This window comes from Daktulosphaira vitifoliae, unplaced genomic scaffold (assembly GCF_025091365.1).
Source record: "Daktulosphaira vitifoliae isolate Bord-2020 unplaced genomic scaffold, ASM2509136v1 Scaffold_4, whole genome shotgun sequence".
NCBI lineage: Eukaryota > Metazoa > Arthropoda > Insecta > Hemiptera > Phylloxeridae > Daktulosphaira > Daktulosphaira vitifoliae.
In genome coordinates, this window is record NW_026099575.1 from 13353201 (window position 1) to 13374182 (window position 20982).

A 20982-nucleotide genomic window follows, 5' to 3' on the forward strand; every position below is an offset into this window, starting at 1 on the left:
GTGTTCGCGCCAGAGCGTGAGAGCTGCACTAGTAGTGTTTGAATGTATGGGTGTGGTCAGCTGATGGGCCGCAATCAGCTGTTAGGACGCCTTATCAGCGGCCTGTTTTGCTCGGTCGTTTTTTATTAAACAAAAAAAATATATGTACTTGTAAAAATATACAGGTTAAGTTAAGTTGGTTTTTGTTTTTTTATATGAATTAGTAAAAACTTTGTTCAAGTTTCGTTTTAAAATACACTGTTCATATTATTATTGTAGATTCATGTAGTTGTATTCTGTTTTATTTTCATTGGGTTAGAACATTATTATAGTACGACTGCAGGTAGCATATCACTTTTATAAATTGTAGTTCAAATGGTTCAAGCACCTTTGCAGAACTGAATGTAAGTAATATGGATGGTTATATTTCTTGATTATTTAATTCAGTAATAAAAGATTCGGTTGTTTGTATTTGACTATTTAGTTGCATTTATTAAACTGAACAAGTTTATTTTGTGTTAACAAAAAATATTTTTTTTTGGCAAATTTAAATTAATGAGAATTAATAATCAATTTTTATTGATTATTAATTTCCCCTAATAAACCGTACGGCGGAGTTTTATTCTCTTTTATTTGGGTTGAATTTTTTAAAACAGCCCAAACGGCTACACAGAGTATCAGAGAAATAAAATATTTATAAAACCTAAGACACTTGTAATTTGCCGTTTTTCATTTTTTTAATAGTCTTTTATACAGTTCAGTTCTTAAAAATATCGTTGAAAATATAAATATTCTATAATTATAATAGACCATTTATACACTCAGTTATATAATATTTCGAGCTTAATATAAATTTAAACTTCAATAACATTATTACGTTATTAATTTTATAAGTCAAGTATTTACAGAACACAAAACTCAATTTTTAAATATTATCGATATGAATATGCATACTTACATTTTTAATTTGAATATCTGATTGTCATTCAATTATACATCTGAAACATAAAAATAAGCTTTATCTTAGAATAAATTGGTATATTTTAGGGTAAGTCAAAAGTAATAAAATTCGCTATTAAAAACTTTTTCCCATTATACTGTAAAGTACAAATATCAAACTACATAAAACTCATATTCTTTAAGTAGACAACTTTAATAACTCTCAATAAAAACTAAATTTCTGTTCCCAAAATTTAACTAGATAGAAAATAAAAAGTGCATTGTTTTTTTGATTGTATAATTAAAATACATATTAGCCATTTATAAATGTCAAACATGTTTAATTCGTCAAAAGAAAAATCATCATAATATGCTATAAACATTATATTATTATCAAAAATATCACATAAACATATTTTTATATGGAATACAATGTTTTATGATTGGTTTAAATTCATAGTTTTTGGATTAGTCAAAATTGTTTACATTATAGTAATTTTTAAATGCTTATAAGATTAAGTTTATTAGTAAAATTTCTATCTATTTGGACTAGATGAATTTTTTATTAAGTCTACAGAATATAAAAGCGGCAAAAAAAAAAAGAAGAAAATTAAGGAATTTTTTTTCCTTATCGTTTGTCAGGAAAATAATTAACAAAACGAGGTTAATATTAATTAATCATACTTCATACAATTGCGGTATTCTGATAACATGACAATAATTTTATTTTTAGTTAAAAAATAATCTGGCTATTCACTATCTTGTAATAATAATTTGTTTTAATATTCCTATAAGTTATTCAATAAACTGCAAGTAACTAAAATTTTATTAATTTGAAGTTATAAGTGTAAAAATATATAGATATGAAACTTACAATTCCCAGAGTAAATTATTTCACCACTTTATACTTTTAACGTTAAGTTAATTATCTTAACATAAATGACGGATCGGGGGGTTTCACCTAACAATCGTATAATATCAATTATANGCGGGGTTTCACCTGACAATCGTATAATATCAATTCTAAACAGTAATTTTATTATACATATATATATAGACAAACTAATAAATATTTAATATNGGGGGGTTTCACCTAACAATCGTATAATATCAATTATAAACAGTAATTTTATTATACATATATATATATAGACAAACTAATAAATATTTAATATATCAATATATTAACATTAGAATAGTAATAGTAAAAAAAAAAACAAACAAAATCGAAACATCACCCAGCCATCAGCTATCCATAGTGCAATTAACGTTGAATCGACTGCCAAAACGCTTCCCGAGTTAATTGTTCCTTTTGCGTATGGAATGTCAACCTCCGCTGCTCTATTTCCGTTGAGCACTCGAGTAATAGCAAGTAACTGGTAATATAAAGCGTTGGTTGTCACCTAAACAGGCCAATACCAACCAAAAAACAATGTAACAAATTAAAACCACGCCAGCTCACTGGCCACGAGTCATCAGACTCAAGAGATGCGGTACGACTTCAATCGCGTACACCGACGTAGTGCTCGTAAGGTGCCGGACACGATTGTTGTCACTACACTGAAAAGGGGTGATGCCAATTCGAGCTATGTGTAACTTTGCCGGCTACACACATAACTTTTGAACAATAAGGATCTATTGCATTTCCATTTCTATTACTATTATTTACGATTAAAAGTAATCCATGACTTAAGTAATTTTAAATAAATATTAATTAAGTGCATATATTATACGATGATATATATGGTTTTTATCACAAAACAACTATACACGAACTTTCAAGTTCCGGTTATATAAACAGTATGATAAAGCAATACGATATGCTGAAAGTAATATACACATGTGTATACATATTAAAGAAATGAAATTCATAAATTTCCTATCGCAAATTGTCATAGTAGCAATAAATTATTTATTGTTACAAACAATTTCAATGGAAAAGTATACTATTATTATTATTAAAAATTATTAAATTAGTGGAATAGTCTCTTTAAAAACGAATATAATTTAATAAATATACAAAATTATTTATCATTGAAAATTTTTTGAAAAGTCATAAAAAAAAACTCAGTTTTAGAACTTAAATATAGAAAACATTATTTAGGATCAACTTTTGTAGTTTGTTAGATAAAATTTTAAATGAAAAGTTCTCGAAAAGAAATTTTTCTTTTTCACCTCTTTTTGAATATGAACATTTTTTTCATATATGACTAGAAATATCTTCTTTGTTATAACTTACAATTAACTAGAAAAAAAAAAGTGAAGTAACACGTCCCTTTGTTAAATTTAAAAACTTTCTAACTCCGTTTATTCAGTCGGCTCTAACAAAGTTTTGCATTCTATTTCTTCGCCTCCTGCTGTGCTCACTGTTCTAATTAGATCGCAGAATTATATATATTTACAAATTTTGTTTGACCCATTTTGAAGTGTCCCAAATTCGTGCAACTTTGTCGTTGGATTAAATATTAGCGTAGAAAAATTGTTTGTTTTATGGGTAAATTAACCACCTTAATACCCCCAAAACTTTAATATCGGTAAAAACATATTACTAACTTTCCAAGTCAATTAATACAAATTTGTACCGGCTAATTGTGTGTTCAGAATAACTTATCAAAATGTATAAATGCATATAATTCCGCGCTTTAGTTATAATAAGAGTATATCCTTAATGTCTCGAACATTATTATAATAATATTCAACGATGAATATTATTACTGATCATGACATGCAATTATAAGTTTTCAAGGTTGTTGACTTGAGTGTCAATATAATAGTGTAATATAAATGATTCACTTGACACTTTAACAAGTACACTTACTTATGTACATGAAGTGAATAATTATCCTCAGTTAAGGTTGACTTAAAGACTTGGCACTTTTTTACTTGCGTTTACTATATAATATATAGTAAACACAAGGAATAACACGTGCCGATTTTCATATTTATATAATAATTGTATACTATGTACATTTTCTTGTTTATATAATAATTATATAGTGTATAACTATTATTTAAACTTGAAAACTGATGCTTAGAAATGAAATAATATAATTCAGAGTAATTTGAGGTATTTCAAAAGTGATGACGGTTAATGTAATGGCAGTTTTGATCCTATCTAATTACACAACAGGTAAGCCTTAGCAGCTTTCTAATACTATAATATCATTGCCATACTCTTCCACTGCAGACAACTTTAAGGTCTGTACACTTTCAAAACTTTCAAGTTTCACCAACAGACGAAATTAATGCATCGTAAGACCATAAATTAATCTATAATACTAAGGTTAGTTAACATTGTTAATTTTACTTGATATTTTTTAAACACGTGTTTAACACAAGTCATAAATAACAAAAAAATTACTGTTTAATATGTTCTCATTTTCCAAAGGTATTATGTTTTCTTTCGAGTCAAAAATCAAAATAGCATAATATAGTTCACATTATTTTATCGTTTAAATATCATAAAAAAAATATAAGAAAATAAAAATAAATGTTAAAATACAAACAATTTTGTGACGACAAAAAGTGTACATATGAGTTGTTAAGTTATAAATAAATTTTACAGAATGTATGTCTCATAAAATTGTCTAAGCACAATATGTAAAATTCTACATAAATAAAACTCGTAAATATTAACTTGGAACATAACACAATTTCATAATCGAATTGATTTAAGTCAATAGTTTGAAAAAAAAAAAGATTGTTCGCTGTCAAAAATAAAATCAATTATTTTATTATAAACAACCAGAAAATAAAATGAAACTAACAGTTTTTTTAGAACGTAATATTAAAAAATATCACGTTTTTAGATATTTGTTTGAGAATATATACAATGTTTAGTAAGTAATGAAACGAGTTTCTATTGTTCTGAACTTTTGTAACAATTAACCCGTTTAATTATTTACTGAACACTCTATTAAAATATATTCACTTAATATATTTGTTTGGTAATAAAAATTTCTGTAAAACAATAGTTCATTATTAATAAAAATATTGAGATGATCTCAAGTATTAATTTTTTTTTTAATTAAGTTTTTAGTTTACTGAAACCTTTTAGCAAAATGCGTAAATTGTTAACATTTTCTCACTATGTTAAGAGCAATTTTGAAATGAAGTGTAAAGGATTTGAAAGGTCGACCGAGGTGTTTTGGTAAAATGTTTTGGCTATCTCTTTTAAACGGATTGTCGGGTAAATTAAATATTTTGTCTGTATTATCTTATGTCGTTAGTCTTAGTGAGTGATAATACTTCACAAAAGTAAAAGCACACCAACTGATAACTACTAATAAGTATCTTTTGCCGCTCGAAAACTTCCATTGAACTTTTATTATGAGCACTTCTGGCTGGTATGTCACAATTCTGTTTATATGCATACACATGACACACAATGCCGTCCTTTTGCGATTCTTTGGACCGTAAATATTCTACGAATTTTATAAATATCATCTCAGTGTCTTGGTCGTTTCGGTCACTGCCGTTGATATCTATTCAAAGGAAAAAGGGTTGTCATTGTTACGTCTAGTTTGTGACTGACGATCTAAACTTACTCTTTACTTTTGCCTGTTCAACCCCTTTAATTTTGTTAAACATATTTTACTAAGGTAATATTATTAGAGTGATTCATTTTAAAACAAATTTTCCGTTGAAATATTCTAACTTTCATAATTATCACATTTCTTTATCATGAATCTATAGTTTGAATAAACACTGAAAATTTTTCTTTCAAAAAACAATAACAGGTGGGATGAACAATTGACATATTACAGTTTATTTAGGTTATGTTTAAAAAATAAAATATCTATGTATTCATCAATTATGAAACAGTCATCTTCTACCTCCTTAAGGAGTTCTAGATGTATTATACATTTTTTAATTGGTCTATCTAATAGTTAAAAATAAAATAGAGAGTAAAAATCAGGGCTAGGAACCGAAATAATTTCATTTTTTGGCAATTTTTCTTATTTCTAGAAACTTAGCACATATACATCGTTGAAAAAATTATTACAGAAACCAAATATATTATGTGACCTCCTACGAATCATTAATTGAACTTAAACTTTAAATTATCAAATTTTAAGATTAGTTACAGTTTTAAAATCCATTTAATAATACTTTCGGTATGTATTATTATTAATGTATTGTATTGTATGTATTAACCTTACAAATTTTTGATAATAATTAGATTTAAGTCAACTAACTTATTAGATAAGGTAAAAGTTTTTGAAAAAGCAAAATTATTTTGATTATAATCTTGGTAAAATATTAAAAAAAGAAAACAAACCTAATGACCTCCGAAAGAATTCTCCTAAAAATTTTTTTTTTTTTCATTAACTAATTTTATTGAAATTATACGAAAAAATTGTCAATATTTTGTTAATATATCAATTTTATCACTATATTTTTTTAATTCAAGGCAATTATCTTGCCCCAAGCATCTTCACATCTCTCTGCCCAATATATACCCAACTATACCTGAATAAATATATGCTATAGCATATATGTATACAGCGTGAACCATTTATTATTCACCACTCATATACCACAAAAAAAAGAACAATATTTATTTTAAAATCTTCTTAACTACTGAACTATTAGTTCAAAAGTTGTTGTCGACCAATCAGTTTCTTATTATTATCATTATCTAATAAATAAATTAGTTAATTATGTTACATAATATACTAGCTTATTTTTGGAAATAGCAACATTTATTACTTATGTATGTTGTCATAAGAAAAAATATAGTTTACGCCCTTTTAAGTTATAAAAGTTAAACAAAAAATCTATTAAGATAATTTGAGAAAAACATATACCTTTAAACAAACAAAAAAATATAATGTCATAAATACTTTTTAACATATAAAATTTTTTTTAAGATGAATATTATTACAATTTTATGGGTTCTTTTAGTACATATTTGCATTATATTTTAAAGTTTTTAAAAAACCTACAAATTCACTTCTTTTAAAATAAATCTGATGTTATTCAAAAGTGTATGTATAAATAAAGAAAATTAGTGACATTTTATAAGGTACATTTATTTTTAAATAAATTAAAAGTATTCAGAACAATTATAAATATAATATAATACATGAAATAATCATTTATACATATATATATAAAGTAAAGATTTGTAAAATTAGGAAAAATTAGAAAAAATTTTAATTTTTGAATAATGATTGTTTGTTTCATCGAAACAGAATAAAAACAAGGTACTTTAAAATGTTTAAAAAAGTATAGGTAAACGCACTTATATACATTAAAATACATAAAATACATATTCATAAAGCTAAGATTTGTAAAACTAGAAAAAATGAATAAAAATTATAATTTTTGAATAATAATTCACCGAAATAAAATACAGACAAGATACTTCGAAATTTTTCAAAAGTATAGGTAAACGAACTTATATATATTGAAAAACAAAAAAAATTCACTAGTTTTCATTATTCCCAATTTCTTCTTCAAAATCAAACCCAAAATCCTTGCAAAACATCTGAACACCTTCTTCAACTTTTTTTCTCATGTTAACATGATTCGGGTCAGGATATAACTTTTTTTTATGATTAGAAAGATTTTCAAATTGATTAATGTACTCCATGACGAATGGACGATAATTTGAATCATTGATTTTATCGTCTTTACATATAATCCCGAAATGATATTCGTTTATCTCTGCAAGTTTGTTTAAGGGATTTATCTCCTCGACTCCTTGAGCCAATAAGTTATAATAATACCATTTATACTCTATAAATTTGTTTAAAACATCTGATGCATAATTTGAACTTTCATTTTTTAAATTCTGAAGATTACTTTCAAGTAAGAAATCATTAATTTCTTTGTATTTAATTATGTTGTCACTCAGTATTTTATAAACAGGTCTCTTAGATTTAAAAGAAGTCAGCGCTTTATTCATACATTGTAGTAAAGGATCAAACATATTAATCATTTTTTCTAACTTTCTGAATTCAGTTAATATAAATTCAACATTATAATTATTTTTTGCAATACATTCATAGGATATAGCATGGTAAAATTGATATATTTCAATTTGTAGTGTTCCATAAAGATTACCTAGTACATACCCGGCGTTAAATATTCTCTCATATTCATCCACATCATCATTAAATGCGTCTTGAAGTGTAATTTTTTCATATTTGTCATCAGGCAGTGCATTCATTAAATTTTTCCAACCCGGGTTTTTTAGTAAGTCCGTTATTTTTATTTTGTCATTCACCAATCCACTGGAAAACGAAAGACTAACGTAAAGATAAGTTAGCAATACAAGAAATATCAACCTAAGTAAATTCATTCTCAGTAACACGAAAGTTAATCAAAGATATAAAACTTTTTTTAATAGTCTAAAACGTTGTGGGTATTAGGTCTGAAAATGTTTATCTATATATATAAGAAAAATTGTATTATGTGTTCACATTTTTAGAACATGACAAAAATATATTAGTAATTTAACACGTAGTTCTAATATAATAGACATTTATATTGACAAATAATAAATAATATATTTTCCACATTATTTGAGTGGTTCTAAATTAAAATTAAACAATAAATATATCTATCCAAGAAAATAATAGTTATAATAAAAAATTTAAAAATTAATATTTTTTTAATCTACAGATATTTAGATTATTTAGATATCTACTTAATATTTAGGACCCTTTCCGAAAAAAATCGTAAACTTGACTGGAATAATGTCACAATATTTTAAAACTTCAATTATTATTATATTAAAAGATAACAATACTTAAAACGAAAATTAGAAGGTTCTATGGACTACGGATAGTATATAAAAATTTTAAGTAAAAGATGTACAAAAAAAGTTTCAATTTAAATATTTTTGGTGTGGGGTTGTGGTCCCTAAACTACTTTAAATAACACTTTAAAATGTACCAAAATCCGAAAATTGCCTTTTTTAAAAATATTTTTCAAAATATGATAAAGAATAAAGCCAAAATAAATATTTCGAAAAAAACCATTACAGAGACTTGCTTTTTAATCACCATCCCTGATTGATGCCAATGGAAATTATAATAAAAATTTATAATAATAATAATTATAACAATAACTTTTTAAAAAATGTTTGAATAATTTTTTTACTATAATTTTTCTGAATTTTCCAATTTTTACACAAAAGTTGTATTTTCTTTTTTAACTACAATTTACAAGACAAAAATAAATTAACGAATACCTAGACAACTTTGTTTTAATAACTAAACTGACATCAAATAACTTTGATGTCTATTTTCACCATGACGACAAATTAAAGTCCGAATATTTTTTTTCTGATATTAAAGTATATTACATAAGCTTATTAAGATGTATGTAAAAGTGTCAGTATTTCCGGAACACTTTCAAAAATTAGCTTGAAAAAGTTCTACTTTCTATATGCATTTTTAAGATTTGAACCCCCCCTGTATAAAGGGATTTAGTCCGATTTAAAAAAAAAATAAAGAGGTATATAAATATTATTTCTCATAAAATAACTGTATTGATCCATACATTTTTCAAAAAGTTAAAAATGTAAAATATAAAATCAAGAATTTTATAACAAAAATAGCATACGGTAGTCTTCGCCGTGAAGACAAAAGTCCGTATTTTTTTTTTCCATAATAAAGTATATTACATTAGCTTTAATTTAAGATATATATAATAGTGTCAGACTTTCCGGATCACTTTCAAAAGTTAAGTTGAAAATGTTAATTTTTTGTAAAAATGTTGTCATTTTTAATCCCCTTCTGTGAGAAGGTAAAGGGTCAAATTTATAAAAAAAATATATCAAATGATAGGTAAAGTAAATTTGCATTTATAAAAAATTATAATAATTTGTTCATATTTGAAAAAGTTATGGCAGTCTTAAGTAAAAATAAATTGAAAAATTGTGGAATATTAGCGATTTTTAAATTTGTAATTTTGATGGAGATTTCCCCATTTACGGGGAACGAGGAAAATGTTTTCAATTTTTGAAGAAAATGTCTTCTACTAGTTACGATTTGTAATTTTTGACGTATCTTTGAGGAAAAAAGATTCAGTGAGAGCTGAGAAAAAGTAGTGATAGATACTAAAAATTAAATAAACATATCATAGTACAATTAACACCTTCTCAACTTCACATCAAAGCTAAAATANATCTTGCCCCAAGCATCTTCACATCTCTCTGCCCAATATATACCCAACTATACCTGAATAAATATATGCTATAGCATATATGTATACAGCGTGAACCATTTATTATTCACCACTCATATACCACAAAAAAAAGAACAATATTTATTTTAAAATCTTCTTAACTACTGAACTATTAGTTCAAAAGTTGTTGTCGACCAATCAGTTTCTTATTATTATCATTATCTAATAAATAAATTAGTTAATTATGTTACATAATATACTAGCTTATTTTTGGAAATAGCAACATTTATTACTTATGTATGTTGTCATAAGAAAAAATATAGTTTACGCCCTTTTAAGTTATAAAAGTTAAACAAAAAATCTATTAAGATAATTTGAGAAAAACATATACCTTTAAACAAACAAAAAAATATAATGTCATAAATACTTTTTAACATATAAAATTTTTTTTAAGATGAATATTATTACAATTTTATGGGTTCTTTTAGTATATATTTGCATTATATTTTAAAGTTTTTAAAAAACCTTCAAATTCACTTCTTTTAAAATAAATCTGATGTTATTCAAAAGTGTATGTATAAATAAAGAAAATTAGTGACATTTTATAAGGTACATTTATTTTTAAATAAATTAAAAGTATTCAGAACAATTATAAATATAATATAATACATGAAATAATCATTTATACATATATATATAAAGTAAAGATTTGTAAAATTAGGAAAAATTAGAAAAAATTTTAATTTTTGAATAATGATTGTTTGTTTCATCGAAACAGAATAAAAACAAGGTACTTTAAAATGTTTAAAAAAGTATAGGTAAACGCACTTATATACATTAAAATACATAAAATACATATTCATAAAGCTAAGATTTGTAAAACTAGAAAAAATGAATAAAAATTATAATTTTTGAATAATAATTCACCGAAATAAAATACAGACAAGATACTTCGAAATTTTTCAAAAGTATAGGTAAACGAACTTATATATATTGAAAAACAAAAAAAATTCACTAGTTTTCATTATTCCCAATTTCTTCTTCAAAATCAAACCCAAAATCCTTGCAAAACATCTGAACACCTTCTTCAACTTTTTTTCTAATGTTAACATGATTCGGGTCAGGATATAACTTTTTTTTATGATTAGAAAGATTTTTTAATTGATTAATGTACTCCATGACGAATGGACGATAATTTGAATCATCGATTTTATCGTATTGACATATAAGCCCGAAATGATATTCGTGTATCTCTGCAAGTTTGTTTAAGGGATTTATCTCCTCTACTCCTTGAGCCAATAAGTTATAATAATACCATTTATACTCTATAAATTTGTTTAAAATATCTGATGCATAATTTGAACTTTCATTTTTTAAATTCTGAAGATTACTTTCAAGTAAAAATTCATTAATTTCTTTGTATTTAATTATGTTGTCACTCAGTATTTTATAAACAGGTCTATTAGATTCAAAAGAAGTCAGCGCTTTATTCATACATTGTAGTAAAGGATCAAACATATAAATCATTTTTGCTAACTTTCTGAATTCAGTTAATATAAATTCAACATTATAATTATTTTTTTCAATACATTCATAGGATATAGCATGGTAAAATTGATATATTTCAGTTTGCAGTGTTCCATAAAGATTACCTAGTACATACCCGGCGTTAAATATTCTCTCATATTCATCCACATCATCATTAAATGCTTCTTGAAGTGTAATTTTTTCATAGTTGTCATCAGGCAGTTCATTCATTAAATTTTTCCAACCCGGGTTTTTTAGTAAGTCCGTTATTTTTATTTTGTCATTCACCAATCCACTGGAAAACGAAAGACTAACGTAAAGATAAGCTAGCAATACAAGAAATATCAACCTAAGTAAATTCATTTTCAGTAACACGAAAGTTAATCAAAGATATAAAACTTTTTTTAATAGTCTAAAACGTTGTGGGTATTAGGTCTGAAAATGTTTATCTATATATATAAGAAAAATTGTATTATGTGTTCACATTTTTAGAACATGACAAAAATATATTAGTAATTTAACACGTAGTTCTAATATAATAGACATTTATATTGACAAATAATAAATAATATATTTTCCACATTATTTGAGTGGTTCTAAATTAAAATTAAACAATAAATATATCTATCCAAGAAAATAATAGTTATAATAAAAAATTTAAAAATTAATATTTTTTTAATCTACAGATATTTAGATTATTTAGATATCTACTTAATATTTAGGACCCTTTCCGAAAAAAATCGTAAACTTGACTGGAATAATGTCACAATATTTTAAAACTTCAATTATTATTATATTAAAAGATAACAATACTTAAAACGAAAATTAGAAGGTTCTATGGACTACGGATAGTATATAAAAATTTTAAGTAAAAGATGTACAAAAAAAGTTTCAATTTAAATATTTTTGGTGTGGGGTTGTGGTCCCTAAACTACTTTAAATAACACTTTAAAATGTACCAAAATCCGAAAATTGCCTTTTTTAAAAATATTTTTCAAAATATGATAAAGAATAAAGCCAAAATAAATATTTCGAAAAAAACCATTACAGAGACTTGCTTTTTAATCACCATCCCTGATTGATGCCAATGGAAATTATAATAAAAATTTATAATAATAATAATTATAACAATAACTTTTTAAAAAATGTTTGAATAATTTTTTTACTATAATTTTTCTGAATTTTCCAATTTTTACACAAAAGTTGTATTTTCTTTTTTAACTACAATTTACAAGACAAAAATAAATTAACGAATACCTAGACAACTTTGTTTTAATAACTAAACTGACATCAAATAACTTTGATGTCTATTTTCACCATGACGACAAATTAAAGTCCGAATATTTTTTTTCTGATATTAAAGTATATTACATAAGCTTATTAAGATGTATGTAAAAGTGTCAGTATTTCCGGAACACTTTCAAAAATTAGCTTGAAAAAGTTCTACTTTCTATATGCATTTTTAAGATTTGAACCCCCCCTGTATAAAGGGATTTAGTCCGATTTAAAAAAAAAATAAAGAGGTATATAAATATTATTTCTCATAAAATAACTGTATTGATCCATACATTTTTCAAAAAGTTATAGCGTTATAAAGTTAAAAATATAAAAAAGAATTATAAAGTTAAAAATGTAAAATATAAAATCAAGAATTTTATAACAAAAATAGCATACGGTAGTCTTCGCCGTGAAGACAAAAGTCCGAATTTTTTTTTTCCATAATAAAGTATATTACATAAGCTTTAATTTAAGATATATATAATAGTGTCAGACTTTCCGGATCACTTTCAAAAGTTAAGTTAAAAATGTTAATTTTTTGTAAAAATGTTGTCATTTTCAATCCCCTTCTGTGAGAAGGTAAAGGGTCAAATTTATAAAAAAAATATATCAAATGATAGGTAAAGTAAATTTGCATTTATAAAAAATTATAATAATTTGTTCATATTTGATAAAGTTATGGCAGTCTTAAGTACAAATAAATTGAAAAATTGTGGAATATTAGCGATTTTTAAATTTGTAATTTTGATGGAGATTTCCCCATTTACGGGGAACGAGGAAAATGTTTTCAATTTTTGAAGAAAATGTCTTCTACTAGTTACGATTTGTAATTTTTGACGTATCTTTGAGGAAAAAAGATTCAGTGAGAGCTGAGAAAAAGTAGTGATAGATACTAAAAATTAAATAAACATATCATAGTACAATTAACACCTTCTCAACTTCACATCAAAGCTAAAATATTGGTTAAAATTAAATTCAACAACAGAACATCGGACGAAAACAATGATGAAACTAAGCACAGAATATTTTTGTATATCAGTATATTATATAATACTATAAGATATAACTATACGGAAAATTTTCATTAGTATAAATAATATACTTTTCTAAACCAATATTTTGCAATAATTTCAAATTTTCAATTAGATTTTTTTTTATTACTCATAATTTTTTAAGTAATTACTAATTAGCAAAAAACCAGTATTTAAATATAGAAAAACGATTAAATAAAAAACAATTTTTTTCCAAATTTCTATTGATTTTGATTATATTTTTATATAATTTTATTATTATTAATAATAAGTTAAAACGTCTGTTAACATATAAAAAATATATTCAAAATAAATTCAACAATAGAGCAGCGGACGAAAAAAATGGTGTAACTAGGTACGGAATATTTTTGAATATCAGTATATTGTATAATACTATAGGATATAACTATACCAAAAATAGTTCTGAATATTTCAATTATAGCATCTAATTAAACACCAAGAGATACTTAAAAATGATTACTAAGACTTCTATTTAAATGATTTATTACAATAAAAATACAAAAAAATAATGACTTACGAAATTTTGAGTTTTCCTTATAAATTTACAGTTAATAGTAACTATACCATACATTAATCTTAAAAATACAATTTTTTATTTCTCCAAAAAAATTCTATTTAATGCTACAAAATTTGGAAGTTGAGCTAATAATAAAGTTTAACTTTTTTTACAACTATTTATTAAATCTTTCAGAATTTTGTGATTTTTATACATAAATCGTACTTGATTAACTATAAAATTTCATAAAAATCATCTTTAAAAGATAAAAAAAATAGGTTAATAGTGTAGAATTCTATGAACTACCATGTACTTCTATTAATAGTTAAGATATCGATTACGACTAAACAAAAAAATAACGTAATATTGAAAATATATACTTGCCTATCAGTAAATGAGAAAAAAATTCATTTTATTAATTATTTATTATAACTAATTTTCTTTGGTATTAACTGTTTAATCTAAATTTAGCACCGTCAAAATAATGCGGTAAATATATTATTTATGATTTGTCAATACAAATGTCTATTATATTAAAAATACGTTTTAAATTACCAATATGTTTTGTCATGTTCTAATAACGTGTACAAATAATTCAATTTTTTTTATATATTTTGATAAAAATGTTCAGACATTATACCTACAACGTTTGAGACTATTAAAATAAATCGTGTATCTTTGATTAACTTCGTGTAATTGATAATGAATTTAATTGGATTGATATTTTTTGTANGATTAACTTCGTGTAATTGATAATGAATTTAATTGGATTGATATTTTTTGTATTACTCACTTATCTTTATTGTAGTTTTTCGTGTTTCAGTGATTCGGTGAAAGACGAAAGAAAAATAACGGAAATACTAAAATACTCCGGTTGGACATAATTAATGAAAATACTTCCTAATGGCGAATATGATAAAAATATACTTCAACAAGCACTTGATGATGAATACAATGATAATGATATAAAACCCAAGGTCACATATGTACTAAGTAACTTATATGGATTATTACAAATACACATATATAGTTATTTTTGTATTATATGCCTAGATATGTTTGATGATGAAACAGGAAGTTCTGAGTTTTTATTAACTGAATACACAAAGTTAACACAAATGATTAAGGTTTTTGATCCCTTATCACAATGCATGCTTAAGGGGCTGGATTATTTTGAATTTAATAATCGTAAAGATAATTTTATTAATTATAACATAAAATATTACAACGAAATGAATAAATTCATACATATTAAAAATTACGTGGAGTTAAAAAGCTCAGATGATTTATTATCTGTATTAAAAAACTTATATGATGTAAACGATCAATTTTTTTTAGCCAAAATAAGACTATTTCAACATAATAATATACCAATTTATTATCCATTCATAGATGAATACATAGACCAATTAGAAAATCTTATTTATGAGGACAAAGATGACTTATATCTTGACTTAAAAGAAAAAGTTGAAGAAGGTGTTCAGATGTTTTGCAAGGATTTTGGGTTTGTTTAAAACAAGAGATTGCGGATAAAAAAATCTCGTGTACCTTTTTTGATTTTCAATATATATAAGTGCGTTTATGTATAATTTTTTTTAATTTTTGAAGTACATTGACTGTTTTGTTTTTCAGTAAATCAAAATATCATTATTCAAAAATAAGATCATGCTTATATATCAGTCTAAAAATATCTCATAAAATCTTAAATTTAACGATAACAATTTGCAAACTTTTTAACTTTTTGTACAACAATTTATGAAATCTTTCAGGATTTTGTAATTTTTATGTAAAAATAGTATTTTATTAACTATGAATATTTATAAAAATAAACTTTAAATAATCAAAAAAAAATAAGTTAAAAATTACGTTTTGAATTGAAATTTTGTATGCATTATTTTTAACATATTAAAAATTTATAATAACTTGATGTAATTTTTTCATGTATAAATAATTTTTTTCTAATCAGTAATAATTTCAAAAAAGAGGTTATAGAAAAAAATCTAGTTTCAGACTTGAAATTAGCGTAATAATTTGGTTTAGTAAAGTATAAATAATCTATGAACATTAAAAAATTTTACATTTTAGTGATACGATTTTGCTGTTTAATTCAATATAAAAACAAATTTTATACTCCAACTAATTTAATGATGATTAATTAAAAATTTTTTTTTTGAAACAACTATTTTTTACAGTACCATAATTTTGAGATATTTATCTAAATTTCTGGAATTCAAAGAACTTTTCCAATACTTGGTGATTATAAATACAATATGATTAAAATCATCTTTTTTGGATGTATTAGTCACGTGAGAGCTGAAAAAAATTAATGGCACACACAAAAACCATATAGTAAAATATTTAATTATGAATAAGAAATTCCTTATAACGAGGGGAGACTATAATGTTGAGATCCATGATATTCATTGAATATCATTTAATATTATTGATTTTTTTCCATCTCAAAAAAGAATTAAAAAAAAAAATGCAAAAAAAATTATTCAATCTGAAGGGGTTTGAACTTCATACCCCGAGTGCAAAAAAAAATTGAAGAAAAAAATGTAAAATTTAACAATTTTAAAAATCGTAATATTTTTGATATTGTGGGCCATTTATAGGGAACTAGTGAAGTTTTTTCAATTTTTACGGGCAATGTCTTCAACTAAATACAATTTGTGATTTTTTGAAAAAAATTAAAAAAAAAAAAAGAATAATACTTCACAATCAAAATATAACTTCAGTTACAGAGGGAAATAAAAAAATAAATACAATTTATATTATTTTGGTAGAAAGTGTACAGTTCTCAAACTTACATTTTATTTAACATATCTCAGACAAGTATCGAGGAATATTTAATAAATGAGTGAGCAATTTTTTCATGATTAAATATTATTGTAAAAGGGCAATGTTAAAATATAATTCATTAGAAACAAACATTTTTTTAAAAAAAATTGATAATGATAGTTTTGATGATGATGGTTTGCCATTGTGACCTTTTGATACTTGTAAACAATTTTCATTAGAAGTTAACTATTGATTCAAAAAGAATTAGTATACTTTTGATAATAATATTTCATGATGAAATTAATAAAAATAGTTTACCATTTTAGGTATAATTTAAATTGCTGTAGAATAATAAATATTGAGTATTTTTTAATAGTGTGAAATCAATTAAACACGAGTTATTCGCCTGTAATTTTTAAAATCTTCTTTTTAAGATTGAAATTCAAAAAAGTTTTTTTTCAGAATTTCATTTTGAATGTAAGTTATGCAATAAAAATTAATTATCTTTTAAGAAGATCCCGAGTTTAGTGATTCTCTAAAAAAAAATACTGCAGTGGTTACTGCTACATTAAATACTGATCAGGAATTCATAAATTTAGAGCAATTTTGTGCTGTACTAAATATGCCTTGTATGATTAATCAGACTTACCAAAAATGTCATGATTATTAAACTATAAAAACTGCATGGGATTCTATAGAATTGCCAGGAAAAGAAGAAGATGGACAAATAAATAAAACAAGTACACAAAATCGGTTTTATTATTGTCCATAACATTGCGGAAATTAAATAATGAACACTCACAATAATAATCATTTACTTCTCACACAATTATACTGTGTAACATATAAAAACGGAAAAATTGCTTACATTCGACCCCTGAAAAAAGGTCGGTACTCAGACTCTTTAAACTTGTTTCATATGATATTTTGTTTATATTACGTTCATTGCTGACTTTGCAATTTCGAGGCGTATCGTTTTGAAACGTAGCCAAAAAATATGATGAGATCTTTAGTATTCTATTGGGATTATAAAATTTAAAAAAGAAAATGTGTACCACTGCGCTCATAATTTAATTATTTCAATAGAAATTAAATTGCTAATTAAAACTCTCAATGTTATTTAAATCAATTTTTATTATAACAATAAAATAGATTATTTATTTTTTAATTAATTGAAAAAACCATCTTTAACGGCAATGACCGTTAGAATTTTGACAAAAGGTCAAAGAAAAAAACGATCCCCTTTAGTCGTTTAAAGTGTGCAGGTGACGATAATTGACGGATCTGTCCTAATATCTTCGTGCGTCAGTGATTCAATGAAAAATTACCCTTGTAAAAGTCCAAGAGACCTTTCTACTAACGAAAAAAAACCTTTCCGATGTTTCTGCAACTAATATCGCTTACGACATGACCGGAGCAAGTTGAGTGATGGATTTAGTAAAAACTCGGTCATGCACTTGAAGTGGTAACAGCATCTAAAAGAAAAAAAATTATCTGACCCATATAAAACAAAAACATTTGCTCAGAAATTCTTTTCAAATAATATTAATGAGTATTTTATTAGCATCTCAAATTAAAATATATATAAATGGTATGTGCAATGTAAAATTTAAAAAAAGAATAATTTAGTATTACTCACAGGATTCAAGTTTATTTATGTAAAAGTTGTCCAATTAAAATATATTTTTTAAATATTCATAATAATATTCAGGGTGTTCCACGATTTTCTGACGAATCAATGTATTTTTTATGGCAAATTATCAGAGCATTGTAGGACACTTTACAAAGTGTTCAAAAAGTAAGGAAAAATTGTTAAAATATATGAAAACAATAGAAATTCGTTACCATATATTCCGCATTGCACATATCAACTTACTTTTTAATACTTTCAGACTTGCCAAATGTGGTTCATTTATAAAGTAAGTAATTATTTATAAATTATATCTTCACTATTCATTTTATTTAATGTAGAACTGAAAATAATTTTTTAAATAAATATCAAATGATTAATTTATAAGATTTGCATTTATAGTGAAATATAAATAAATTGTTTTGAAACAAATAAAAATATTTAGAATTTCAATCCTTATTATATTGAATAATAACCATTAGATATATTTTATAGAAGTGGTTGTGATTTACTTACCATGTATTAACTTCTTGGTCATGTAAATCTAATTCAGACACAAAGAATAATTTTATTGTACTAATCATGATTTTCACTTCTGGAAAAATCCAAAAACGAATATTTAAATATTCTAAACGCACATAAACAAAAACAAAATTAATTTTTATCATAACGTGTGATTGAAATTGTAATGCTTGATAGTTTGTTTTTCATTCGGAAACTAGTACTCGAGAAATATCCATTTATTACAATGTAACATATATTTGTCGTTGACCTTACAGCGAAAATAGTTGAAACCAAAAAGTAGGGACAGTGTACTGATGATTTTATTATAATTAAATATAAAAATAGTGTTTATTCCAGTTTTTTCTAGTATATTCTATACTTGTAGCAAATTACTTGACGCCCGATTAGTGTGTACATAATTAATTTACTCATGTTTTTCAACCCCAGGGTGTGGTCGCTTATTATCTGAGTTAAACGTACAACTTTATATATTTATATATATATATATAAATATATGTGTGTGTGTGTGTGTGCACTTTATGTAAACAAAAAACTTCGGGAAAAGAACTAGTGAATATATAAAATTTAACGTCATTCTTGTCTTGCCGTTTTTCTTGCTCCTGAGCCCTACTCTTTTGTTTAACATACAAAAGTTTGCCATACCCGTACACGTATTTGTTTACTTTTCATTCACTGAGTCGGTTCATTACTTAAATAACAGCTGCTAGTTTTTTACTATCGGCTAAACAAAAAACATATGACGGAAAAAGACATTATTAGGTAGTTGATATATGCGGGCTGTGTGTAAATAATGAAGTCTTTTGTATCCACACGAAGAGCTTATCTTAACTTTCATGTAATAACACATGAAATATGTAACTTTGAGCTATAAAATTGTATATACTTTTTTGATTACAGAGTACACGTCAAAGAATACATAACTTTGGAGTAACACAATCTCTAGTTTAATTGCTTATAAAAATGAAAATTTTACTTTTAAAAAGCTAACTTCACAACAATAAAATGTTTAACTATCTTATCGGTTTGCGTGCTTACTATATGAAATTCGATGTCATATTTTGAAGTCTGTAATTTATAATTGAAATGTAATTGTATACAATACTATGAACAAATAATTGAGTTCATAGGTCTAATCAGCGTACTACAATTGACATACTATTATTGAAACAATTTTTCTGGAACCTTTATTCAATGATTAAATATAAATTTAAATATTATTTAAATAGTTATTCAACGTGCAACAATTTATTATACTATTTGAAGTATAATCTATTTAAAACGAGTTAATAATTAAAACAGTTTTCAATTATAATAGTGTTTGAAATAAAAATATGTGTTCTTCTGGATAGTATTTACATCGTTTGTATAAAATTACAAAAAAAATATTTCACATAAGTCAGTTTTGTTAAGCCTACTGTTATCAGTTATTACACAAAAACAATAAGTTTGTGTGACTACGATCGTAGTTACATGTTCTGCCAACTTCGTTCAATGTTTTTTTTCTTTAAAATCATTCAGAATTAATTTTGTATTTCATGTTATGAATAATAGTTAAAATTATAGGCTTCATAAATATTTTATTAAGTTAAATATTACATAGTTCGCTAAGTTTATTTCTTAAGTAACGTCAAAAT

At 24.3% G+C, this 20982-nt stretch overlaps 3 protein-coding genes across 3 annotated transcripts in view; 1 reads left to right on the top strand and 2 right to left on the bottom strand.

The window, feature by feature from the left end:
- The window catches only part of LOC126904957 (chaoptin-like), a 200470-nt gene that overhangs the window by 125321 nt on the left and 54167 nt on the right, over positions 1-20982 (bottom strand). Inside the window, exon 3 of the mRNA XM_050684362.1 lies at positions 938-977. The gene's annotated coding sequence lies outside the window, so the exon portion shown is untranslated. The remainder of the gene's footprint in view (positions 1-937; positions 978-20982) is intronic.
- Positions 139-16190, top strand: LOC126905712 (uncharacterized). The gene is made up of 2 exons (XM_050685692.1): positions 139-383; positions 15236-16190. The coding sequence occupies exon 2, from the start codon at positions 15300-15302 to the stop codon at positions 15924-15926; it is 627 nt and encodes a 208-aa protein (XP_050541649.1). The 5' UTR covers positions 139-383; positions 15236-15299; the 3' UTR covers positions 15927-16190.
- LOC126905707 (uncharacterized) lies at positions 6947-14814 on the bottom strand. The gene is made up of 3 exons (XM_050685687.1): positions 14797-14814; positions 11712-11881; positions 6947-7989 (listed from the first exon to the last, which is right to left on the bottom strand). The coding sequence occupies exons 2-3, from the start codon at positions 11815-11817 to the stop codon at positions 7352-7354; spliced, it is 744 nt and encodes a 247-aa protein (XP_050541644.1). The 5' UTR covers positions 11818-11881; positions 14797-14814; the 3' UTR covers positions 6947-7351.

Coding starts and splice junctions, on each gene's coding strand:
- LOC126905707 (XM_050685687.1), bottom strand. CDS start 11,817: ATGAATGAACTGCCTGATGACAACTATGAAAAAATTACACTTCAAGAA. Junction 7,990..11,711: donor TAACGCCGGGTATGTACTAG/GTAATCTTTATG, acceptor GGTATGTACTAG/GTAATCTTTATGGAACACTA.
- LOC126905712 (XM_050685692.1), top strand. CDS start 15,300: ATGAAAATACTTCCTAATGGCGAATATGATAAAAATATACTTCAACAA.